General features: G+C 42.5%; 2 protein-coding genes across 2 annotated transcripts in view; one reads left to right on the top strand and one right to left on the bottom strand.

Annotated features, from left to right (window-relative positions):
• The window catches only part of trmt2b (tRNA methyltransferase 2 homolog B), a 19054-nt gene extending 2439 nt beyond the window's left edge, over nt 1-16615 (bottom strand). The window contains exons 1-2 of the mRNA XM_038992003.1: nt 15355-16615; nt 12980-13219 (exon numbers count right to left, since the gene is read on the bottom strand). Of these exons, the coding sequence (XP_038847931.1) occupies nt 12980-13219; nt 15355-16014 (900 nt within the window). The 5' untranslated portion in view covers nt 16015-16615. The remainder of the gene's footprint in view (nt 1-12979; nt 13220-15354) is intronic.
• Nucleotides 16395-27374, top strand: dnajb12a (DnaJ heat shock protein family (Hsp40) member B12a). Its single transcript, XM_038992004.1, has 9 exons — nt 16395-16574; nt 17157-17313; nt 17663-17808; nt 23741-23920; nt 24182-24264; nt 25210-25319; nt 25811-25983; nt 26236-26379; nt 26966-27374. The coding sequence occupies exons 1-8, from the start codon at nt 16442-16444 to the stop codon at nt 26355-26357; spliced, it is 1104 nt and encodes a 367-aa protein (XP_038847932.1). The 5' UTR covers nt 16395-16441; the 3' UTR covers nt 26358-26379; nt 26966-27374.

Here is a 27374-nt window from a genome sequence, read left to right as displayed (position 1 = left end):
CGGATATTTTTTATTAAGAGCTAAATGGAAACATGCAACAATAGCAAGCCTATCGTCTTACAGTTCATATGGCTACAGCCTATTATTGAACATACAACTCCTGTAATGAAGCAGCTAACAAAAAGCCGACTCCAACGTCATTCTAGAGGATTTGGCAGTACGTCCAACCGGCCTCACAGCCGCAGACCACGTATAACCACGCCAGCCCAGGGTCTCCACATCCAGCTTCTTCACCTGCGGGATTGTCTGAGACCAGCCACCCAGACAGCTGATGAAACTGTGGGTTTGCACAACCGAATAATTTCTCCACAAACTGTCAGAAACTGTCTCAGGGAAGCACATCTGCGTGCTCGTCATCCTCACCAGGATCTTGACCTGACTGCTGTTTGGCGTCGCTACCGACTTCGGTTGGCAAATGTTCACCTTCGAACTATACCGGCCAGATGGCAGACAGTGTGTATGGTGTTGTGTGGGGGAGCGGTTTTCTGATGTTAACATTGTGAACAGAGTGCCCCATGGTGGCAGTGGGGTTATGGTATGGGCAGGCATAAGCTACGGACAACGAACACAATTGTATTTTATCGATGGCAATTTTAATGCACATAGACACCGTGACGAGATCCTGAGGACCATTCTCGTGCCATTCATCTGCCGCCATCACCTCATGTTTCAGCATGATAATGCACAACCCCATGTCGCAAGGATCTGTATACAATTCCTGGAAGATGGAAATGTCCCAGTTCTTCCATGGCTTGCATATTCACCAGACATGTCACCCATTGAGCATGGTTGAGATGCTTTGGATCGACATATACGACAGCGTGTTCCAGTTCTATCCAGCAAATTCACACAGCCATTGAAGAGGAGTGGGACAACATTCCACAGGACATAATCAACAACTCTATGCAAAGGAGATTTGTCGCGCTGCATGAGGCAAATGGTGGTCACACGAGATACTGACCGGTTTTCTGATCCACGCCCCTACCTTTTTTTCAAGGTATCGGTGACCAACAGATGCATATCTTTATTCCCGGTCATGTGAAATCCATAAATTAGGTCCTAATGAAATTATTTCAATTGACTGATTTCCTTATATGAACTGTAACTCAGTAAAATATTTGAAATTGTTGCATGTTGTGTTCATATTTTTGTTCAGTGTAATAGCAACAACTACACTCTTAGAAAAAAGGGTTCCAAAAGGGTTCTCCAGCTATCCCCATATAAGAACCCTTTTTGGTTCCAGGTAGAACCCTTTTATGTTCCATGTAGAACACTCTGGAGAAAGGGTTCTACATGGAAACCAAATGGGTTCTACCTGGACCCAAAAGGGTTCTTCAAACAGTTTCCCTATGGGAATAGCCGAAGAACCCTTTAAAGTTCTAATACTACTATGATTGTGCCTTTGGATGATATGAAAACATATAGAACAGGAGAGAAATTCTGGTTAATGGCATGAGGAAGTCTTTATAAAATACACTATATATACACACAATATATCGAAAAGTATGTGGACACCCCTTCAAAATAGTGGATTTGGCCATTTCAGCCACACCTGTTGCTGACAGGTGTATAAAATCTAGCACACAGCCATGCAATCTCCATAGACCAAACATGGCAGTAGAATGGCCTTCAAAGTGGCAGCGTTATATGATGTCACCTTTCCAACAAGTCAGTTCATCAAATTTCTGCCTTGCTAGAGCTGCCCCGGTCAACTGCGATGTTACTGTGAAGTGGAAACATCTAGGAGCAACAACGACTCATCTAAGAACTGGTAGGCCACACAAGCTCACAGAACTGGACCGCTGAGTGCCGAAGCGCGTAAAGATAGTCTGTCCTCAGTTGCAACACCATTATTCCAAGTTCCAAACTACCTCTGGAAGCAACGTTAGCACAAGAACTGTTCATCGGGAGCTTCATGAAATGGGTTTCCATGGCCGGGCAGCAGCACACAAACCTAAGATCATCATGTGCAACGTCAAAAGTCAGCTGGAATGGTGTAAAGCTCACCACCATTGAACTCGGGAACAGTGGAAACGCGTTCTCTGGAGTGATGAATCACACTTCACCATCTGGCAGTCCGACGGACGACTGGGTTTGGAGGATGCCAAGAGAACTCTACCTGCCCCAATGCATAGTGCCAACAGTAAAGTTTGGTGGAGGAGGAATAATGGTCTGGGGCTGTTTTTCATTGTTTGGTCTAGGCCCCTTAGTTCCAGTGAAGGGAAAACTTAACTCTACAGCATACAATGACATTCTAGACGATTCTGTGCTTCTAACTTTGTGGCAACAGTTTGGGGAAGGCCCTTTTCTGTTTCAGCATGACAATGCCCCCGTGCACAAAGCGAGGTCCATACAGAAATGGTTTATCGAGATCGGTGTGAATAACTTGACTGGCCTGCACAGAGCCCTGATCTCAACCCCATCAAACACCTTTGGGATGAATTGGACTACTGACTTCGAGCCTAATCACCCAACATCAGTGCCCAACCTCACTAATACTAGTGGCTGAATGGAAGCAAGTCCCCTCAGCAATGTTCCAACATCAAGTAGAAAGCCTTCCCAGAAGAGTTATGGCAGCAAAGGGGGGACCAACTCCATATTAATGCCCATGATTTTGGAATGAGATGTTTGACGAGCAGGTGTCCACATGCTTTTGGTAACGTGGTGTAATTACCTCCACGTTTCTACGGTTGGATTTTCGCAAGGCTACTTTGAAGCAAGGTTAAACATGCCTCATTATTTGAAGGAAAGTAAAACGTTCAGGTTTCAAACAATTATACTGCCTCAAGCTCACATTGCAAAGGGGTGGGTGAAACGCTGATATGTCAACGGTAGGCAGGCTATAGCCTATACACCCGAATGTCGATTGGGAGGCGCGTTTTAATTAAGAGTTGAGATATGATAAATAAAAATAGCTCCTTTTAATCCAGGCCACCAAAGTTAACACGCAATTGCATTTAGAATTGTTATTTGTTGTGCAATGACTGGGCTTACAGAAGCAGGTTTCACTCCAGTAGCCTACAGACTTTTTGAGGAGCTACTCTCGCGCTGTCTGACAGGTGGTAGGCTATTCTACTTCTCAAACTAGGCTCTGTATGCTGTGCACGTTTGATAAATAATATGCATGACGACTAAGAAAATACACTTTAATTTAATTCCACACAATTATGCAGATTACCCTACAGACCGATAAGCATGACCAGTCAAATGTATTTCCGGCGGCTAACCGATTAATGATTAACATCCCTAATATATCTAATTTATAGTAATGACCTTTAAGCAAAATAGATTTAGAAATGTCACTGTCCTTCTTCCACAATAACCTACACTGCTAAACTCTATCAACATGTAGTTAAAAAGCACTATAGTACTTTTTAATGGTACATTTACAAATATAAATTATGATAGATTTGGGTAATTGGTGAAATAAGTATAGCCAGTTATAATTGTAATGGGTTAACAGATAATAAGAAAAGACAAACAATATTTACCTTCAACGCTGGTCCGACCAATCGGATTCCACACTTCAAGATTGCTTCGATCACGTGGACTGTGATATGTTCCGGATAGCCTCAGAAAACAACATTGATGTATACGCTGATTCGGTGAGCGAGGTTATTAGCATGTGCATTGGTGATGTTGTACCCACGGTGACTATTACAACCTTCCCCAACCAGAAACAGTGGATTGATGACAGCATTCGCGCAAAACTGAAAGCGCAAACCACTGCTTTTAATCATGGCAAGGCGACCGAAAACAAGACCCAATACAAACAGTGTAGCTATTCCCTCCGCAAGGCAATCAAACAAGCTAAGCGTCAGTATAGAGACAAAGTAGAGTCGCAATTAAACGGCTCAGACACGAGACGTATGTGGCAGGGTCTACAGTCAATCACGGATTACAAAAAGAAAACCAGCCCCGTCGCGGACACCAACGTCTTGCTACCAGACAAACTAAACAACTTCTTTGCTCGCTTTGAGGACAATTCAGTACCACTGACATGGCCCGCTATCAAAACCTGTGGGCTCTCCTTCACCGCGGCCAACGTGAGTAAAACATTTAAACGTGTTAACCCTCGCAAGGCTGCCGGCCCAGACTGCATCCCTAGCTGCTTCCTCAGAGCATGCGCAGACCAGCTGGCTGGTGTGTTTATGGACATATTCAATCAATCCCTATCCCAGTCTGCTGTCCCCACATGCTTCAAGAAGGTGACCATTGTTCCTGTTCCCAAGAAAGCTAAGGTAACTGAGCTAAACAACTATCGCCCTAACCCATCTAGACAAGAGGAATACCTATGTAAGAATGCTGTTCATCGATTACAGCTCAGCGTTTAACACCATAGTACCCTCCAAACTCGTCATTAAGCTGGAGGCCCTGGGTCTCGACCACGCCCTGTGCAATTGGGTCCTGGACTTTCTGACGGGCCGCCCCCAGGTGGTGAGGGTAGGAAACATCTCCACCCCGCTGATCCTCAACACTGGGGCCCCACAAGGGTGCGTTCTCAGCCCTCTCCTGTACTCCCTGTTCACCCATGACTGCGTGGCCATGCACGCCTCCAACTCAATCATCAAGTTTGCAGACGACACTACAGTGGTAGGCTTGATTACCAACAACGACGAGACGGCCTACAAGAAGGAGGTGAGGGCCCTCGGAGTGTGGTGTCAGAAAAATAACCTCTCTCTCAACGTCAACAAAACAAAGGATATGATTGTGGACTTCACAAAACAGCAGAGGGAGCACCCCCCTATCCATATCGACGGGACAGTAGTGGAGAAGGTGGAAAGTTTTAAGTTCCTTGGCGTACACATCACGGACAAACTGAAATGGTCCACCCACACAGACAGCGTGATGAAGAAGCCGCAACAGTGCCTCTTCAACTTCAGGAGGCTGAAGAAATTTGGCTTGTCACCGAAAACACTCAAACTTTTACAGATGCACAAATCGAGAGCATCCTGTCGGGCTGTATCACCGCCTGGTACGGCAACTGCTCCGCCCACAACCGTAAGGCTCTCCAGAGGGTAGTGAGGTCTGCACAACGCATCACCGGGGGCAAACTACCTGCCCTCCAGGACACCTACACCACCCGATTTCACAGGAAGGCCAAAAAGACCATCAAGGACAACAACCACCCGAGCCACTGCCTGTTCACCCCGTTATCATCCAGAAGGCGAGGTCAGTACAGGTGCATCAAAGCTGGGACCGAGAGACTGAAAAACAGCTTCTATCTCAAGGCATCAGATTGCTAAACAGCCATCACTAACATTGAGTGGCTGCTGCCAACATACTGACTCAAATCTCTAGCCACTTTAATAATTAAACATTGGATGTAATAAATGTATCACAAGTCACTTTAAACTATGCCACTTTACATAATGTTTACATACCCTACACTACTAATCTCATCTGTATATACTGTACTCTATACCATCTACTGCATCTTGCCTATGCCGTTCGGCCATCGCTCATCCATATATATTTATATGTACATATTCTTATTCATTCCTTTACACTTGTGTGTATAAGGTAGTTGTTGTGAAATTGTTAGATTACTTGTTAGATATTACTGCACGGTCGGAACTAGAAGCACAAGCATTTCACTACACTCGCATTAACATCTGCTAACCATGTGTATGTGACCAATAAAATTTGATTTGGCTTAAAGAGAAAGAACATAATATCTATTGTTTACAGAAAACTCATTCAACAATTTTAGATGAAGTTGTGTGGAAAAAGGACTGGGGGGTGAAATATATTTCTCCCAGGGGCAAAGAAACTCAAAAGGGGTGATGAAATAAATTAACAGTAATATTGATCCGAATGTGCAAAATTGTCCAAACAGATCCGCAAGGCAGATGGATGATATTACTTATGTTATTGGACCATAAACAGATATGGCTCATTAACCTTTACGGACCAAATCATGATGAGCCATGTTTCTTTGAAAATATATATAATACATTATCAACCCTACAAGCAAAACAAGACGCTATTATTATGGTGGGAGATTATAATACTGTTTTAAATACCTCGATGGACCATAAAGGAAATCACACTACAAACTATCATCTTCATGCTCTTAAGGAAATCACAAATGTCATGGATATATTGGAACTAGTGGATATATGGAGGCTTAAATATCCTGACCTAGTGAGATATACATGACGGAGGCTCAATCAAGCTAGTCGTCTTGACTACTTTCTGATGTCATTCTCGTTGGCACCAAAAGTGTTGATAGGGGAGAGAATGCGGTCGGACTATCAGATAACATTACTCTTACTGAATTTCCACATGGGCGAGGATATTGGAAATTTCATAAAAGCCTATTGGATTATAACTTTTTTTATTTTTTAAACTAGGACAGAGGAATGTTGAACTAAAACGTACAGTTGAAGTGGGAAGTTTACATACACTTAGGTTGGAGTCATTAACACTCGTTTTTCAACCACTCCACAAATTTCTTGTTAACAAACTATAGTTTTGGCAAGTAGGTTAGGACATCTACTTTGTGCATGACACAAGTAATTTTTCCAACAATTGTTTACAGACAGATTATTTCACATATAATTCACTGTATCACAATTCCAGTGGGTCAGAAGTTTACATACACTAAGTTGACCCTGCCATTAAACAGCTTGGGAAATTCCATAAAATGATGTCATGGCTTTAGAAGGTTCTGATAGGCTAATTGACATCATTTGAGTCAATTGGAGGTGTACCTGTGGATGTATTTCAAGGCCTACCTTCAAACTCAGTGCCTCTTTGCTTGACATCATGGGAAAATCAAAAGAAAGCAGCCAAGTCCTCAGGAAAAAAATTGTAGACCTCCACAAGTCTGGTTCATCCTTGGGAGCAATTTCCAAACGCCTGAAGGTACCACGTTCATCTGTACAAACAATAGTATGCAAGTATAAACACCATGGGACCACGCAGCCGACATACCGCTCAGGAAGGAGACACGTTCTGTCTCCTAGTGTCACGCCCTGACCTTAGTTCCTTTGTTATGTCTCTATGTTGGTTTGGTCAGGGCGTGAGTTGGGGTGGTTATTTCAGTGTTCATTTAATAAATATGGACACGTACCACGCTGCACCTTGGTCCTCTCCTTCCAACAGCCATTACACCTAGAGATGAATGTACTTTGGTGTGAAAAGTGCAAATCAATCCCAGAACAACAGTAAAGGACCTTGTGAAGATGCTGGAGGAAACAGGTACAAAAGTATCTATATCCACAGTAAAACGAGTCCTATATCGACATAACCTGAAAGGCCGCTCAGCAAGGAAGAAGCCACTGCTCCAAAACCGCCATAAAAAAAGCCAGACTATGGTTTGCAACTGCACGTGGGGACAACGATTGTACTTTTTTGGAGAAATGTCCTCTGGTCTGATGAAACAAAAATAGAACTGTTTGGGCATAATGGCCATCGTTATGTTTGGAGGAAAAAGGGGGAGGCTTGCTAGCCGAAGACCACCATCCCAACCGTGAAGCACGGGGGTGGCAGCATCATGTTGTGGGGGTGCTTTGCTGCATGAGGGACTGGTGCACTTCACAAAATAGATGTGATTATGAGGTAGGGAAATTATGTGGATATATTGAAGCAACATCTCAAGACATCAGTCAGGAAGTTAAAGTTTGGTTGCAAATGGGTCTTCCAAATGGACAATGACCCCAAGCATACTTCCAAAGTTGTGGCAAAACGGCTTAAGGACAACAAAGTCAAGGTATTGGAGTGGCCGTCACAAAGCCCTGACCTCAATTCTATAGAAAATTTGTGGGCAGAACTGAAAAAGCATGTGCGAGCAAGGAGGCCTACAAACCTGACTCAGTTACACCAGCTCTGTCAAGAGGAATGGGCCAAAATTCACCCAACTTATTGTGGGAAGCTTGTGAAAGGCTATCCGAAACGTTTGACCCAAGTTAAACAATTTAAAGGCAATGCTACCAAATACTAATTGAGTATATGTAAACTTCTGACCCACTGGGAATGTGATGAAAGAAATAAAAGCTGAAATAAATCATTATCTCTACTATTATTCTGACATTTCACATTCTTAAAATAAAGTGGTGATCCTAACTGACCCAAGACAGGGAATTTTTACTAGGATTAAATGTCAGGAATTGTGAAAAACTGAGTTTAAATGTATTTGGCTAAGGTGTATGTAAACTTCCGACTTCAACTGTATAACTAAAATAAAATTTGATTTGAACTGAATTTTACCAACATAACATAGGTACAGCAGATCCCCTTATTGTATGGGACACTTTTAAATGTGCCTTCAGGGGCCATGCAATTCAGTACTAAAACAAAAGCAATTTAGGTCAAGCGTCCATATTAACAAAGGAAATAGAAGGTATAACAGAACAGATAGCAATAAAAACTGTACCATAGAGGCTCAGAATAAGTTAGAGGAAAAACAAAAATAAATGGAGGAACTTATTCAAGAAAGATCAAGTGTAATATATTATAAAAATAAAGAAAACTGGATGGAATATGGGGGAAAATGCACCAAATAATATTTTCATCTTCAACATAGAAATGCTACCAAAAAGAAATGAGTTAAACTTGCTACAAATGATGGATTCACCCATGATTCACCAAATGAAATTTTGAAAGAGTACTTTAAACATGTTTTTGTTTCAGTCTCCATCTCCTCTAACCGAAGCTAATCGTATGGATTTTATTCTATTAATAATGTAAAATTAACAGCTGTACAGAAATAATAATGTGAAGGTGAAATTACAGAGGAGGAACTTCTTGATGCAATTAAAGCCTTTAAATCTGGGAAAACTCCAGGGCTGGATGGCATACCAGTTGAGGTATACCAAACTTTTTTTTGATATACTCAGAGGACCGTTATTAGCATGTTTTAACCACTCCTATGTAAATGGTAGATTATCGGACACTTAACAAGAAAGTCCGATTTCAGTATTCATTAATGAATGCATAATTCTTTGCAGCAATTTGGCAATGAAAGCCTCTATACAGTTGATGTTGATGTGTCTGTTACTTGAACTCTGAAGCAAATTATTTGGGCTACAATCTCTTAGGTTTGTAACTCTAATTAACTTATCCTCTGCAGCAGAGGTAACTCTGGGTCCTCCTTTCCTGTGCCGGTCCTCATGAGAGCCAGTTTCATCATAGCGCTTGATTGTTTTTGCGACTGCACTTGAAGAAACTTTCAACGTGAAATTTTCAGCATTGACTGACCTTCATGTCTTAAAGTAATGGACTGTCTTTTCTCTTTGCTTATATGAAATGTTCTTGCCATAATATGGACTTGGTCTTTTACCAAATCTATCTTCTGTATACCACCCCTACCTTGTCACAACACAACTGATTGCCTCAAACGCATTAAGGAAAGAAATTCCACAAATTAACTTTCAAGAAGGCACACCTGTTAATTGAAATGCATTCCAGGTGACTTGTTGCTTATTTGAGCTGTTCTTGCCATAATATGGACTTGGTCTTTTACCAAATAGGGCTATCTTCTGTATATCACCCCTACTTTGTCACAACACAACTGATTTGCTCAAATGCATTAAGGAAAGAAATTCCACAAATTACCTTTTAACAAGGCACACCTGTTAATTGAAATGCATTCCAGGTGACTACCTCATGAAGCTTGTTGAGAGAATGCCAAGAGAGTGCAAAGCTGTCATTAAGGCAAAGGGTGGCTATTTGAAGAATCTCAAATATAACATATATTTTGATTTATTTAACACTTTTTGGTTACTACATGATTCTATATGTGTTATTTCATAGTGTTGATGTATTCACTATTATTCTACAATGTAGAAAATAATGAAAATAAATAAAAACCCTTGAACGAGTAGGTTGTGTCCAAACTTTCACTGGTACTGTATATTTGCAAAAAAATATATGGGGGATTTGGAAATGATGCAGACAATTACATTGATGGAAGCTACAATCTATCTGCAATATTAAAGCTGATCTACCCCCTAAAAAAAATATATATATACAATAAATAAAAAATATACATAAAAAGCAGCTACTATGTAACTACATGTTAATACAATGTTGTTCTTGCATTTTTTTACTGTGTAGTTTAATGCGTATAGTGCATTCGGAAAGTACTCAGAACCCTTGACTTTTTCCACATTGTTATTTTACAACCTTATTCTAAAATGGATTTAAAAATCCATCAATCTACATACAATAGCCCATAACGACGAAGCAAAAACAGTTTGACATTTTTGCAAATATATAAATAAAAGAACTGATATCACATTCACATAAGTATTCAGACCCTTTACTCAGTACTTTGTTGAAGCAACTTTGGCAGCGATTACAGCCTTGAGTCTTCTTGGGTATGAAACTACAAGCTTGGCACAACTGTATTTGGGTAGTTTCTCCCATTCTTCTCTGCAGATCCTCTCAACCTCTGTCAGGTTGGATGGGGAGCGTTGCTGCGCAGCTATTATCAGGTCTCTCCAGAGATGTTTGATCGGGTTCAAGTCCGGACTCTGGCTGGGCCACTCAAGGACATTCAGAGACTTGTCCCGAAGCCACTCCTGCGTTGTCTTGGCTGTGTGCTTAGGGTCGTTGTCCTGTTGGAAGGTGAACAGTCGCCCCAGTCTGAGGTCCTGAGCACTCTAGAGCAGGTTTTCATCAAGTATCTCTCTGTACTTTGCTCTGTTCATCTTTCCGTTGATCCTGACTAGTCTCCCAGTCCCTGCCACTGAAAAACATCCCCACAGCATGGTGCTGCCACCACCATGCTTCACCGTAGTTTCCTCCAGATGTGACGCTTGGCATTCAGGCCAAAGAGTTCAATCTTGGTTTTATCAGACCAGAGAATCTTGTTTCTCATGGTCTGAGAGTCCTTTATTTGCCTTTTGGCAAACTCCAAGCAGGCTGTTATGTGCCTTTTACTGAGGAGGGGCTTCCATCTGGCCACTCTACCATAAAGACCTGGTGGTGCTGCAGAGATGGCTGTCCTTCTGGAAGGTTCTCCCATCACCACAGAGGAACTCTGGAGCGCTGTCAGAGTGACCATCGGGTTTTTGGTCACCTCCCTGACCAAGGCCCTTCTACCCTGATTGCTCAGTTTGGCTGGGGGGCCAGCTCTAGGAAGAGTATTGGTGGTTCCAAATTTCTTCCATTTAAGAATGATGGAGGCCACCGTGTTCTTAGGGACTTTCAATGCTGCAGAAATGTTTTGGTACCCTTCCCCAGATCTGTGCTGACACAATCATGTCTCAGAGCTCTATAGACGATTCCTTTGACCTCATGGCTTGGTGTTTGCTCTGAAGTGCACTTTACCACAGGTAGACTCCAATCAAGTTGTAGAAACATCTCAAGGATGATGAATTGAAACAGGATGCACCTGAGTTCAATTTTGAGTCTCATAGCAAAGGGCCTGAATACTTATGTAAATGTGATATTTAAGTTATTTAAGTTTCTTATTATTTATAAATGTGCAAAAAAATCAAAACTGTTTGTGCTTTTTCATTATGGGGTATTGTGTGTAGATTGAGGGGGGAAACGATTTAATCAATTTTAGAATAAGGCTATAACATAACAAAATGTGAGAAAAGTCAAGGGGTCTGAATATTTTCAGAATGCACTGTACATCCTGACCATGTTTGGCTTCACATACAGCTGTGAATCAGCCTTCCCCACAATTAACTTTATTCAAAACAAATACCGCACCAGGCTCACCAATGAACACCTGCACCAGTGTCTCAGAGTTGCTCTCATACCGTTTGTGTCAAAGTTCAAAGCATTGGCAGGAGACCGAAAGTGTAATTTCTCTCATTATTAATGTAGGTCAAGGCCCTGGGTGACATTCTGTGCATTCAGAATATTATTTTTGTTCAACTCTCCTTTGTTCTCCAGAAAACATGCACTTTTATTTTATTTTTTAAAATAAAATAAAAGGCCTCCCAGGTGGCGCAGTGGTCTAAGGCACTGCATCGCAGTGCTAGCTGTGCCACCAGAGACTCTGGGTTTGAGCCCAGGCTCTGTCGCAGCCGGCCGCAACCGGGAGGTCCATGGGGCGACGCACAATTGGCCTAGCATCGTCCGGGTTAGGGAGGGTTTGGCCGGTAGGGATATCCTTGTCTCATCGTGCACTAGCGACTCCTGTGGCGGGCCGGGCGCAGTGCACGCTAACCAGGTCGCCAAGTGCACGGTGTTTCCTCCGACACATTGGTGCGGCTGGCTTCCGGGTTGGATGCGCGCTGTGATAAGAAGCAGTGCGGCTTGGCTTGGTTGGGTTGTGTTTCGGAGGACGCATGGCTTTCGACCTTCGTCTCTCCCGAGCCCGTATGGGAGTTATAGCGATGAGATAGTAACTACTAACAATTGGATACCACGAAATTGGGGAGAAAAGGGGCTCATTTAAAAAAAAAAAAATACAAACAAAAAAATGGTTCACAGTGCACTTTTTGCATAGACAATTATGCAACCACTTTTGTTCTTCAGCAATGTTGCACATGTTTACATTCGAAATAATGTAATTAATTAAAATTCTTAGTCTCATTTAATGTAATTAATGTACATTTTATATAACAACATGTTTCCTAAGTCGTAGACAACTATGTTTGTTACTACGCTGTACCACAGCGCCGATAAAGGACGATATCCATCCGGACCTTTGCCACCCTGGAAGTTTATGTCACTGAACCTTCTCAAATAGTAGTTGAGTACCCCTGCTGTAAGCAGTCTATGGACAAGGTATGATGACAGCAATCCCATGCTTTGGTTTTATTTACCTGGCCACTGCTTCCAAATGCTAAATTCTAATCAAATGGAAGTAAAATGGTATTGATTTTAGATTTTTTTGCAATTCATGTTCAAATCATGCTAAAGTATTAAAATGTATTGTGTAGCTCAATTAAGTTACTTATTGATGATTTGGACATGAAGCGTGAAAAATTATAATATCAGTACCATTGACTGCCAATTTGCAGAGGAGTACAGACTGCAGTGATATTGTATTGCATTGTATTGTATTCACCTCCTCGTGTATGTGTGGCTGGCCATGCAGCAGCTGGTAGGGGGATTCCTCGTGGCTGCAACGGGTCATGGAGCTCTCCTGGAAGTACAGGGAGTCTAGTTGGCAGATGGCACCAGGCCCCTGGGTGAAGTACTCCACCAGGGAGGACTTATGGACCTCTATCTCCTCCGGGGTGAGCCTCTGTGGGTGGAAATAGACGATGGCCATGGTGTGGCCTGCTGCGTTGGTCCTCACTGTCACCTGTGAGTGTGTAATAATTTATAGGGTTCATGTGTATACAGCAGTACTGTGTCGAAGACAATTTACCCCCCCCCCCCCCCCCCCAGCAACAATAAAGTATCGGCCTATCCTATCCCAGCCTTTTTCATTGGGGCGGCAGGTAGCCTAGTGGTTAGAGCGTTGGACTAGTAACCGAAAGGTTGCAAGATCAAATCCCCTAGCTGACAAGGTAAAAATCTGTCATTCTGCCCCTGAACAAGGCAGTTAACCCACTGTTCCTAGGCCGTCATTGAAAATAAGAATTTGTTCTCGACTTGCCTAGTTAATAAAGGTCAAATAAAAAATCCCAGTCCACCAGCAGTTCTATATATTTGAAGTATTCCAACACAAGAACAGCTGAAACACCTGTACCATTGAGCTTGTTCGACATCTGACTGACTTATCTACGAATCACCTTGCGTCATAAATAAACGACTAGTTATTATTTGTAGTTGAGTCAGTCAGTCACAATTTACCCACAATGCATCATGGATTTGACACTCTTGAACACGGCTGTGGCGGTCATGAAATTTTGTCAGCCGGTGATTGTCAAGAAAATAACTGCCCGTCTAACAGTAATTGACCGTAATTAACTAAAACACATTTAGCATCTCCTGTGCCTAGCCTACAAGCCACTGATGAAGACCTTTGGAACATCTACATTTAAAAAAGTCGAATAAATCCATTTAATATAGCCTACACCCCTCAAACTCAACTCTGGACCTTAAAGCCAGTTTCATTACTTTTTTTCATTGATCTGGGACCGATTTAGACCTGGGACACCAGGTGTGTGCAATTAATTATCAGGTAGAAGAGAAAACCAGCAGGCGCCGGACCTTGTAGGGTAAGAGTTGAGTGCCCCTGGCCGACACTATCACAATAAAAAATACAATTGAACATAGCTGAATAAAATAGAAAGGATATTTTCTCCAAACGATTTCCAAGGAAGTGCACACATGCGACTATTCTGTGTTGAGCGGTTTACAAAGAAACAGCTCTTCCTATATGCTTAATTTAGAGTTATGTATGCAACTTTAGTTGTGATACAAATGTTGGGCTATATGTTAATACATTTTAAGGCTGCGTGATGCGACTCTAATGATGACTTGAAAAAAGTTGCATGAAAGGCATGAGCTCTGATTTGTTTGTATTGCAGGCTGCAATCTCAGCAGGCCTCGAATTTCCCGGCGGCATCCCCTTTGTGTGGCCGTAATGCCCCCTAAAAAAATCTATGCCTTCTGTGGCCGTTGTGCCCTTGGGCTGAATATAATAATTCCCTTCTCCCGGCTGCCGTGCTCCGAAGCACCTCTCACTCACATGGCTATCTCAGATATCTCATTAGCCAATGCCCATCACGTGATTGGGTCCTTCTCACAGGCATCTCAGCTGAGAAGTAGGCTACAAGTGAATACATGACACCCACCCTGTATTGAAGAACATGTTATGTCTAAACTGATGGCGGGCACAACTCAAAAACCTCAGATGAGCTAAAAACTACGAAATATGTGAATATGAAAAAAATCTGAATTTCCACTTTTTTTGATCATTGAGATTTAGGGGGGAAAAAATGTAAAAGACAATTTATATGTATCTAAAAATTATCAAGAAATTATCAAATAGTTGACGACCCTGTTTGTAAGGTTTTAAAATATATCAACCTCAACCGTTTACATTTTCCAGTGATGAAGACATGGATGTCTCATGGTATGGTGGGTATGCAAAATAGGTCAACTTTGAGCACCTTTATCTCTTGAATGTTTTGGCATTCATGTCCAAAAAGTCACTTTCTGAGCACCATTATTATTTGTAGATCAGTCAAGTCAGTTAATTTACCTAAGATGCATCACAGTTTTGATGCTCTCAAAAAGGGCCGTTGCATTGCATCAACCAATGGTTGTTTGCCACTTCATCGACTGCACAGTCGGGCATCAGATTGCTTGCTATATCATATGATGTGGTTAGCTGATATGTTAAACACCTATACAAGTGTTGTGAGATCTGATCAAGAAGGAATGCCACTATTAATTTGATTTGAATCAGTTGTGATGGTGTTAGGATACATCAAATATATGAAACTACTGGTGGGCCCTCTGAACTGGGTTTAGATACTATCCTACCTCCCTCCAGTGGCCTCCGTCGTGGAACAGCAGACAGGGCTCCAGGGCTGAAAGGCGGAGGAAGTCCTGGTAGCACCTGGCCACCAGCTTATGTCTCTCGGGCATGTTGAGGAGGTGGTCCCCGTTCACACACACAATGTTTCCCACCTTTCCCGTTCCCACGTAGAACCCCACCGTCTTAGGGTTGCCATCCACGCCACGGTTGACCGAGAAGGTAGACTTGTTGCGGTAGCCGTCCCTGACAGGTGACGGTAAGATAGGCAGCAGAGGGAAGCTGAGTTTGGTACTCCTGGGCGGAGAAGGACATTGTGTCAAGGCCTTATGTTGGGTCGACTCTCCACATAAGAGCTGATCTGAGAGCTGTAGTAGGATCCTCTCCTGGTGCTTCTGTTTCAGCTGGAGTTGATCGTAGTAACTCAGCCGCCACAGAGGAGTGACAGAGTCGGCCAGTCTCTCCTCCCAGGGCAGGTGTTCATTTGATGCAGGCTTGTTCCTGAACTTCTTTCTCCATTTCTTCTTTGATAATTTTGGTGGTTTCCCTGGGTTGGTGGTGGTATCATCATCATCCTTGGCTCCCGAGCATAGACATGCCTTCACCAGAACATTTACTATCTTATGTTTTAGTAATGCTGGCCTTAAACCTGCTAGTATTAAAAGCATGGCAAATGGGGGACTATATGATTAAACTATACACAGGAACACACACGTTTTAACGGCTGTTGTACATACATTGGGATTATTGATCCTTGGACGCCTCCGTTGATCAGTTAGCTTGAACGAAGCTAGCTTTTTTTTAATTTATTGTTTAGCCACTTATGTTACAATACATGTATTTCTGTATTTACAATTTGACAAATAGCTTAGACCACCAAACACATAAAGAATGGGTATATCGCAATGTATCACAATTCGCAATTTGAAGCCAACTATGTTAAAATGAATTAGTCACTGACCCTGAATGTACACATGTACACGGAGATTGAAATTCAATGACGTATTATTTAAGTTCCAACTTTTTTTTACCTTCCCGGTGACGCCATCATAGAGCGACCAGCTGGCGAGTAAACAGACTAGTTCCGCTGTCGCGATGGAATCAAACAAGGACGAAGCTGAACGGTGTATAAAGATTTCTATAAGTGCGCTCAGTAATAACCAACCAGACAAAGCTAAGAGGTTTCTAGAAAAGGCACAGCGTTTGTTTCCAACCGATCAGGCCAAAAGTACGTTGATTATCTATTTTTATGCGTGCAGTATTACCTGTCAGTTGGTGGTGGGCCAAAGTACACTCAGAACCAAATCTGCTAACTTTTAGCTAGCATGACATCGACCTCAGTTTTTGGAGAGGTGGTACTTGTAGTTCATTTTGTTATCAACAACTAATCTTTGTTATGGCATGTTGAGTGATTTCTCATGTTAATGATAAACATCTGAGATAGCTTGCAAGCTAACAACAAGCCTGTTAACGTTAGCTATCGACCCCGTTAGCTCTCGAGAAACCCATACCCAGCCCACCTAAGGCGCTTACATTACAGTACATGAATGGCCAAGCTAGCTAGTAACTACTTCCCTAACTTTCTTGCTTGTGATATGCTGACACAGGTGGCACCACCAACATTGCTGTAATGTTGCATAGTTACAAAATAGTGTTGGAGATAAAATGTAGGCCTTACTGTACTGTGATGCACGTCTTACATTTGCCTTAGTTATGGGGAGAGAAGTGTAAGTTATATGGCTGCAGTGACATGCCAACGTTATCACTTATCATCTGCAGCTGTCCCGTAAACCTATTCCTATCCACCCAGGTTTACTAGAGTCCATCGAACAGAATAGGAAACCACCGGATGAAGAAGAGAGGCCTATGAATGGGGATGGTTCTGGAGTGAGACAACGTAGCCATGGAGACGAAGCCACAGACTCAGCCAAACCATACACATCAGATCAGCTGGATGCTGTTAAAAAGTATGTCTGTGTGTACTTATTACGTTTAACAGAGCCAGAATGAGTTCCCTAACCGCTGGTCCAGGATTTGGTATTTGTTTATCCTCTCTAATGGTTAAGGTTTGGAATCAGGATTGGGGTTGATTCAATTATCCTAGATCTGTGTTTAAGGGGAACATCTACTTTGTATACTTTGATAATTATAACCTCTGTCTAAATTATGTTTTAACACGCATACTTTAGAATGATTCAGACAACCTGAGATAGTGCTACATGGTTCATTGTTTGTTTCTTGCTCATTGCTCGACTATTTGGTTTGCTTCACTGACTTGTTTACTTTCTCTTTGCTTCTCTTATGCCATGTGTGTAGAATAAAGAGTTGTAAAGACTACTATGAGATTCTGGGAGTTGAAAAGGACGCCGGGGAGGAGGACCTGAAGAAGTCCTACAGGAAACTGGCCCTGAAATTCCACCCTGATAAAAACCATGCTCCAGGAGCCACAGAGGCATTTAAAGGTAACCTATTTTCTGGCAGTTGAAATTTCACTGCTTGCTAATAAGTACACAATGTCATATCTGAAGTATACCATCATTGCAAAGTATGTTTAAGTACTTACGGCTGAGATCCCGTTAACGGGATCGACTTGACAACAGCCAGTGAAAGTGCAGGGCGCCAAATTCAAACAACAGAAATCTCATAATTAAAATTCCTCAAACATACAAGTATTTTACACCATTTTAAAGATAAACTTGTTGTTAATCCCACCACAGTGTCCAATTTCAAAAAGGCTTTACGACGAAAGCACACCATCTGATTATGTTAGGTCAGTACCTAGTCACAGAAAAACACAGCCATTTTTCCAGCCAAAGAGAGGAGTCACAAAAAGCAGAAATAGGGAAATCACTAACCTTTGATGATCTTCATCAGATGACACTCATAGGACTTCATGTTATACAATACATGTATGTTTTGTTCGATAAAGTTCATATTTATATCCAAAAATCTGAGTTTACATTGGCGCGTTATGTTCAGTAATGTTTTGCCTCCAAAACATCCAGTGATTTTGCAGAGAGCCACATCAATTTACAGAAATACTCATAATAAACATTGATAAAAGATACAAGTGTTTCACATGGAACTTTAGATAAACTTCTCCTTAATGCAACCGCTGTGTCAGATTTCAAAATAACTTTACGGAAAAAGCGCACCATGCAATAATCTGAGTACGGCGCTCAGACACAAAAACAAGCCATACAGGTACCCGCCATGTTGTGGAGTCAACAGAAGTCAGAAATAGCATTATAAATATTCACTTACCTTTGATGATCTTCATCAGAATGCACTCCCAGGAATCTCAGTTCCACAATAAATGTTTATTTTGTTCGATAAAGTCCATAATTTATGTCCAAATACCTCCTTTTTGTTCGCACGTTTAGTTCAAAAATCCAAATTCATGACGCGCAGGCCAGACAAAAAGTCAAAAAATTCCATTACAGTTCGTAGAAACATGTCAAACGATGTATAGAATACATCTTTAGGATGTTTTTAACATAAATCTTCAATAATGTTTCAACCGGAGAATTCCTTTGTCTTTAGAAACGAAAAGGAACGCAGCTACCTCTCACGGGTCACGCCTGAGTGAGCTCATGGCACTCTGCCAGACACCTGGTTGAAACAGCTCTCATTCCCTCATCCTTCACAGTAGAAGCCTGAAACAAGGTTCTAAAGACTGTAGACATCTAGTGGAAGCCTTAGGAAGTGCAATATGACCCCATAGACACTGTATATTGGATAGGCAAACCAACAAACCTCAGATTTCCTACTTCCTGGTTGGATTTTTTTCTCAGGTTTTTGCCTGCCATATGAGTTCTGTTATACTCACAGACATCATTCAAACAGTTTTAGAAACTTCAGAGTGTTTTCTATCCAAATCGACTAATAATATGCATATCTTAGCTTCTGGGCCTGAGTAGCAGGCAGTTTACTCAGAGCACCTTATTCATCCAAGCTACTCAATACTGCCCCCAGCCATAAGAAGTTAAAAGCTTAGCTGAAGTTTTTAGTTTTTAGTTTTTTTTCCCCCCTCACCTTTATTTAACCAGGTAGGCCAGTTGAGAACAAGTTCTCATTTATAACTGCGACCTGGCCAAGATTAAGCAAAGCAGTGCGACAAAAACAACAACACAGAGTTACACAAAAACAAACGTACAGTCAATAACACAATAGAAAAAGCTATGTACAGTGTGTGCAAATGTAGAAGAGTAGGGAGGTAAGGCAATAAATAGGCCATAGAGGCGAAATAATTACAATTTAGCATTAACACTGGAGTTATAGATGTGCAGATGATGATGTGCAAGTAGAGAAACTGGGGTGTAAAAGAGCAAGAGGGTAAGTAATAATATGGGGATGAGGTAGTTGGGTGTGCTATTTACAGATTGGCTGTGTACAGGTACAGTGATCGGTAAGCTGCTCTGACAGCTGATGCTTAAAGTTAGAGAGGGAGATATAAGACTCCAGCTTCAGTTATTGTTTTGCAATTCGTTCCAGTCATTGGCAGCAGAGAACTGGAAGGAAAGGCGGCCAAAGGAAGTGTTGGCTTTGGGGATGACCAGTGAAATATACCTGCTGGAGCGTGTGCTACGGGTGGGTGTTGCTATGGTTACCAGTGAGCTGAGATAAGGCGGGGCTTTACCTAGCAAAGACTTATAGATGACCTGGAGCCAGTGGGTTTGGCGACGAATATGTAGTGGGGGCCAGCCAACGAGAGCATACAGGTCGCAGTGGTGGGTAGTATATGGGGCTTTGGTGACAAAACGGGTGGCACTGTGATAGACTACATCCAGTTTACTGAGTAGAGTGTTGAAGGCTATTTTGTAAATGACATCGCCGAAGTCAAGGATCGGTAGGAAAGTCAGTTTTACGAGGGTATGTTTGGCAGCATGAGTGAAGGAGGCTTTGTTGCGAAATCGGAAACCGATTCTAGATTTAATTTTGGATTGGAGATGCTTAATGTGAGTCTGGAAGGAGAGTTTACAGTTTAACCAGACACATAGGTATTTGTAGTTGTCCACATATTCTAGGTCAGAACCATCCAGAGTAGTGATGCTAGTCGGGCGGGAGGGTGCGGGCAGCAATTGGTTGAAGAGCATGCACTTAGTTTTACTGGCATTTAAAAGCAGTTGGAGGCCACGGAAGGAGTATTGTATGGTGTTGAAGCTCGTTTGGAGGTTTGTTAGCACAGTGTCCAAAGAAGGGCCAGATGTATACAGAATGGTGTCATCTGCGTAGAGGTGGATCAGAGAATCACCAGCAGCAAGCGCAACATCATTGATAAATACAGAGAAAAGAGTTGGCCTGAGAATTTAACCCTGTGGCACCCCCATAGAGACTGCCAGAGGTTCGGACAACAGGCCCTCCGATTTGACACACTGAACTCTATCTGAGAAGTAGTTGGTGAACCAGGCGAGGCAGTCATTTGAGAAGCCAAGGCTATTGAGTCTGCCGATAAGAATGCGGTGATTGACAGAGTCGAAAGCCTTGGCCAGGTCGATGAAGGCAGCTGCACAGTACTGTCTTTTATTGATGGCGGTTATGATATCGTTTAGGACCTTGAGCGTCGCTGAGGTGCACCCATGACCAGCTCAGAAACCAGATTGCATAGTGGAGAAGGCACGGTGGGATTCTAAATGGTCGGTGATCTGTTTGTTAACTTGGCTGTCGAAGATTTTAGTAAGGCAGGGCAGGATGGATATAGGTCTATAACAGTTTGGGTCTAGAGTGTCTCCCCCTCTGAAGAGTGGGATGACCGCGGCAGCTTTCCAATCTTTGGGGATCTCAGACGATACGAAAGAGAGGTTGAATAGGCTAGTAATAGGGGTTGCAACAATTTTCGTGGATAATTTTAGAAAGAGAGGGTCCAGATTGTCTAGTCTAGCTGATCTGTAGGGATCCAGATTTTGCCGCTCTTTCAGAACATCAGCTGTCTGGATTTGGGTGAAGGAGAAGCGGGGGGGGCTTGGGCAAGTTGCTGCAGGGGGTGCTGAGATGTTGGCCGGGGTAGGGGTAGCCAGGTGGAAAGCATGGTTAGCCTTAGAAGAATGCTTATTGAAATTATCGATTATTGTAGATTTGTCTTGGTGACAGTGTTTCCTATCCTCAGTGCAGTGGGCAGCTGGGAGGAGGTGCTCTTATTCTCCCTGGACTTTACAGTGTTCCAAAACCTTTTGGAATTAGTGCTACAGGAAGCAAATTTCTGTTGGAAAAAGCTAGCCTTAGCTTTCATAACTGACTGAGTATATTGGTTCCTGACTTCCCTGAAAAGTTGCATATTGCGGGGGCTATTCGATGCTAATGCAGAACGCCACAGGATGTTTTTGTGCTTGTCAAGGGCAGTCAAGTCAGGGGTGAACCAAGGGCTATATCTGTTCTTAGTTCTACATTTATTTGAATGGGGCATGCTTATTTAAGCACTTTTGAAGAGCAACCAGGCATCCTCTATTGACGGGATGAGGTCAATATCCTTCCAGGATACCCGGGCCAGGTCCATTAGAAAGGTCTGCTTGCTGAAGTGTTTTAGGGAGCGTTTGACAGTGATGAGGGGTGGTTGTTTGACCACGGACCAATTACACACACAAGCAATGAGGCAGTGATCGCTGAGATCCTGGTTGAAGACAGCAGAGGTGTATTTAGAGGGCAAGTTGGTCAGGATGATGTCTAAGAGGGTGCCCATGGTTACGGATTTAGGGTTGTACCTGGTAGGTTCCTTGATAATTTGTGTGAGATTGATGGCATCTAGCTTAGATTGTAGGGCGGCCGGGGTGTTAAGCATGTCCCAGTTTAGGTCACATAACAGTACGAACTCTGAAGATAAATGGGGGGGCGATCAATTCACATATGGTGTCCAGGGCACAGCTGGGGGCTGAAGGGGGTCTATAACAAGTGGCAACGGTGAGAGACTTGTTTCTGGAACGGTGAATTTTTAAAAGTTGAAGCTCGATTGTTTGGGCACAGACCTGGATAGTATGACAGAACTCTGCAGGCTATCTCTGCAGTAGATTGCAACTCTGCACCCTTTGGCAGTTCTATCTTGTCGGAAAATGTTATAGTTGGGAATGGAAATTTCAGGATTTTTGGTGACCTTCCTAAGCCAGGATTCAGACACGGCTAGGACATCCGGGTTGGCGGAGTGTGCTAAAGCAGTGAATAAAACAAACATAGGGAGGAGGCTTCTAATGTTAACATGCATGAAACCAAGGCTTTTACGGTTACAGAAGTCAACAAATGAGAGTGCCTGGGGAATGGGTGTGATGCTGGGGGCTGCAGGGCCTGGGTTAACCTCTACATCACCAGAGGAACAGAGGAGGAGTAGGATAAGAGTACGGCTAAAGGCTATAAGAACTGGTCGTCTAGTGCATTCGGAACAGAGAGCAAAAGGAGCAGATTTCTGGGCGCGGAAGAATAGATTCAAGGCATAATGTAAAGACAAAATTATGGTAGGATGTGAGTACAGTGGAGGTAAACCTAGGGATTCAGTGACGATGAGAGAGGTTTTGTCTCTAGAGGCACCATTTAAGCCAGGCGAGGTCACCGCATGTGTGGGGGGTGGAACAAAAGGGCTAGCTAAGGCATATTGAGCAGGGCTGGAGGCTCTACAGTGAAATAAGACAATAATCACTAACCAAAACAGCAATCGACAAGGTATATTAACATTAGGGATAGGCATGTGTAGCCGACTGATCATAGGGTCCAGTGAGTAGCTAGGTGAGCTGGAGACACGGCGATTCAGACAGCTAGCAGGCCGGGGCTAGCAGATGGAACGTCGCAATGGAAGAGCCTGTTGAAACCCCCTCGGACGGTTACGTCGGCAGACCAGTCGTGATGGATCAGCGGGGCTCCGCGTCAGCATTAAAGGGTCCAGGCCAATTGACAGAAGTGGTATTGTAGCCCAGGAATTGGCTGATGGATTGATAGCCACTCGGATAGCTGCTAGCTCGCTGCGATGATCCGGTGTAAAGGTTCAGAACTTGCGGTAGGAATCCAGAGATGTGGTAGAGAAAAAGCAGTCCAATATGCTCTGGGTTGATATCACGCTGTGTAGACTGGCAGGGATTGATCGGGCTGAGGCTGGCTGATGTCCGAGTTAAGGGTGATGACCGCTAGCAGTGGCTAACTGACTACTAGCTAGTAGCTAGTTAGCTGGCTAGCTGCTGATGGGGTTCCGGTTCTAAAGTATAAAAATAGCAGATCCGTACCACATTGGGAGAGGCGGGTTGCAGGAGAGTATGTTCAGTCCGTAGATGGAAATTGGGTTATTGAGAGATTGAGATTAAAAATGTAAACAAAATACATATGAAGAAAACGATATATACACGGGACAAGACAAAACAGACGTCCGACTGCTACGCCATCTTGGAATAATGGTTACTGTGTGTTTTTTTTGTTCCCCAGCCATTGGCAATGCATACGCTGTACTCAGTAACACAGAGAAGCGGAGCCAGTATGACCAGTATGGTGAGGAGAGAGCTCACCCTACGAGACAACAGCACAGGCACCAGCGCCATGACTTCGAAGCCGACATCTCGCCCGAGGACCTCTTCAACATGTTCTTTGGAGGAGGTTTCCCATCACGTGAGTTGGGTCATATTATTAATTAGGCACCAAACGAAAGAAAGAAAATGGACTGAAACAGGGAGGGACTTCCTGGATTTCCCCAATAAGAAAAGCACATTTTTGTTTTCTGTGGCAAAATGTTTTGAAACATTATCGGTTGCATGCCCTAATGAACACAATCTTGGTTGTGGACAAAAATGTGGTCTAAATGATGTTCTGCTGGCCTGGATGTTTGGATGCTAATTGTTGTTTTATACTGTATGTTCTGCTCTCTTCCAGGTAATGTACATGTTTACAGAAACGGGGGAATGCACTTTGGCCATCAGCATAGAGCAGGACCAGAGAGGCGAGAACAGCGGGATGTAAGTGAAATCTGTAGACTCGTTTTTGTTGATCAATGGACACATTTCTTACATCCTCACTTCATGACAGAATGAAGGGTACTGACCATGACAATAGTCAAACTTATACAGTAGAAAGAGGAGGAAGGGAAGCGCTACTAAGGTACACAATAGTATATGTTGGTAGATAGAAGGTGCTCTTTGGTAAAAGGGGTAAATTGGTCATCAAAAAGAAAGGAGGACCAAGGCACTCTTCATATAATTAATTAAAATGCCTTTATTAGTATGGCATATTCAACAGAATACTGTGTTTAGTTATCTAGCTTATTCTGTGACGTGTGCTGAATTCAAAATGGAATCACCTGACCTCAACCCAATTGAGATGGTTTGAGTTAGATGAGTTAGACCGCAGAGTGAAGGAAAAGCAGCCAACAAGTGCTCAGCATATGTGGGAACTCCATAAAGACTGTTGGAAAAGCATTCCTCATGAAGCTGGTTGAGAAAATGCCAAAAGTGCAAAGGGTGGCTACTTTGAAGAATCTAAAATATATTTTGATTTGTTTAACACTTTTTTGGGTTACTACATGATTCCATATGTGTTATTTGATAGTTTTGATGTCTTCACTATTATTCTACAATGTAGAAAATTGTAAAAAATTAAGAAAAAACATTGAATGAGTAGGTATGTCCAAACCTTTGACTAGTACTGTATGTGCTGAATACAAAATCGACCTCTATCCCTAGAGACTTCATGTATATTTGAAAGCAATTGTTATAGTTCCATCTTACCCTCTGTCAGGCAGGTTGAGGTTCTGCCAATCCTTTCAGGTCTGCATAAACACCTAAAAGAAGGAGTAGGGGCTAGGAGTCAGTTTGGAATTCACATGGGGAGTGCTTAAGCAGGGTTGACTCTTATCTCACTCTCTTTCTCTCTCTGTATCTCTTTCTTTCTCTGTTCCCCTATAGGGAGGTTTTGCCCTGTTTGTCCAGCTGATGCCCATCCTCATCCTAATCTTCGTCTCCGCCCTCAGCCAGATGATGGTGACCCCTCCCCCCTACAGCCTTAGCCACCGCTCGTGAGTCTCAGTGTCCTCCTTTACACACTAACACTACTACTACTCACTTATAAAATAGTTATACAAACTTCTATACAGCTCTGCTACTTACTTATGATAGCAGTGTTTGACAGACGTGGTGGATCGTGACCCAGCATTTTTAGCTTGGGGTCACAGCTTCAGAATAGATGAAACGTTAGTTTTGTCACAAGGAAATTTGAAAGGCTTTAGTTGAGTCAGTGTAAAAAATTATATTGATGAACAACATCTAAAGCATTTCTTGTTATCACTTTATCACATATAATTTATTACATCTGAGGGTATCAGTTATTACAACAGTTTAGCTTTTCTTGTGCTCGTAAGGGACCTGTGTGTCAAGATTTTGATTGTATGACTTAATTTACCTTTTTTTTCTTATAATTCTTTATGACATGATGTCACTTAGGAAGTTGAACCACCCTGTTTGTCACACTCTCACATCCTCTTTTATCACTTCCTGTGCTGCGCTGCAGAGGTGCGGGCCACATCAACCGGAGGCAGACACAGACCCTGAAGGTGTCTTACTACGTAGGAGCTAGCTTCACCAAGGAGTACTCTGGAAAAGACCTAAGGAATGTGGAGAGGAGCGTGGAGGAAGACTACATCTCCAACCTCCGGAACAACTGCTGGAAGGAGAAGCAACAGAGTAAGTCACAGCCCAACATTAACACAACACACATGCAAAGTTGGTACCCTTTTCACAGTATCATGCCATATTGTATTGTACTTTACTGTACTGGCTTGGCTATTTTCCTCTCACATTGTCCTCTCCAGCATTCTAGCAACTACTAACCAGGCCAATGCAGTGAAGTTATGCTGAAGTTAGCTATTTTTGATTATTTGCATGATTATATTTTTCAATATATTGGATACATTTTTGTGTGTTTTTTTCTTCCAGAGGAAGGCTTGCTGTACCGTGCTCGTTATTTCGGAGACTCTGACTTGTACCAAAGGGCTCAGCGGATGGGTACGCCTAGCTGCTCACGACTGTCGGAGATTCAGATCATGCTACATGGATAAGAACCCACAAACAAACAGAATGGTAAATTCGATATGATATCAATATCAATTGATACCGTTTTGACTTCGATATTGTTTGATATCGGTTTGATATCGATATGAGCAAGGCATATCTTGATATTGGTTTATCCTTTCTGTTAACCTAAGCTATTATGTAAAAAAGCATACATGACTGTTCCTGCATGCACAAAACCTTCTCGCAGATGTTCTCACATGCTCTCAATTTAGCATACTTAATTGCCTGCTGATGGGTTATCGTCGACAGTGGATGGGCTTTCCATTGCATTCAAACTGGTTGAGTAAGTTAGGCTCCCAGAACATTCACACCTGGCCCAATGGGCAAGACTTCACATAGCTGTGGAAGTGAAACGAAAAGTGAACTTTTACAGTTGCAATGTATTGTATTAAACCAATGTATAATTATTCTTTTTTTTACTGATATAGATTTTCCATTATCGATGCCCATGATTAATCGTTATCCTATTTGATGTGTGCTTGCATGACTTGCTGCCTGTATACTCTGATTTAAACCTCGATCTCAATGGTTTTGCTGTTGGAGATCCATTTGATGTTTTATTAATTGCTCCATACTTATTTTTCCCCCTCAGATTATTTGGTACTTGAATCGAATGAGAAGAAATCAATATACAACGCCCTATTCAAGCCCACACAAAAATTGGAGCAGCAATTTGAGAGAAACTGCCTTAGATCCATATGGTGGGTTGCAGACAGATAAGGCCTGTCGGGGGGACCCCTCTCTGCACACTCCTGTGGTCAGTCTTAACTTCCTATAGAACTGTGAAACAGACGGACAAGGTGATAGCTGGTTTAAATACAAAAACACTTCAAGGCTGGCAGAACTAGACGGGTGTCAAGTTTTTTTGAAAACGAGAGATTAAATTTATTTTTGAATGGTGCATTGCCTTCAGAAAGTATTAACACCCCTTGACTTTTCCACATTTTGTTGTGTTACAGCCTGAATTAAAAATGTGTTAAATATTGAGTCAATAAGTATTC

This window comes from Salvelinus namaycush, chromosome 4 (assembly GCF_016432855.1).
Source record: "Salvelinus namaycush isolate Seneca chromosome 4, SaNama_1.0, whole genome shotgun sequence".
NCBI classification, from domain to species: domain Eukaryota; kingdom Metazoa; phylum Chordata; class Actinopteri; order Salmoniformes; family Salmonidae; genus Salvelinus; species Salvelinus namaycush.
The sequence above is the reverse complement of the archived record's forward strand: the minus strand, read 5'-3'. Positions and strand labels throughout refer to the sequence as shown.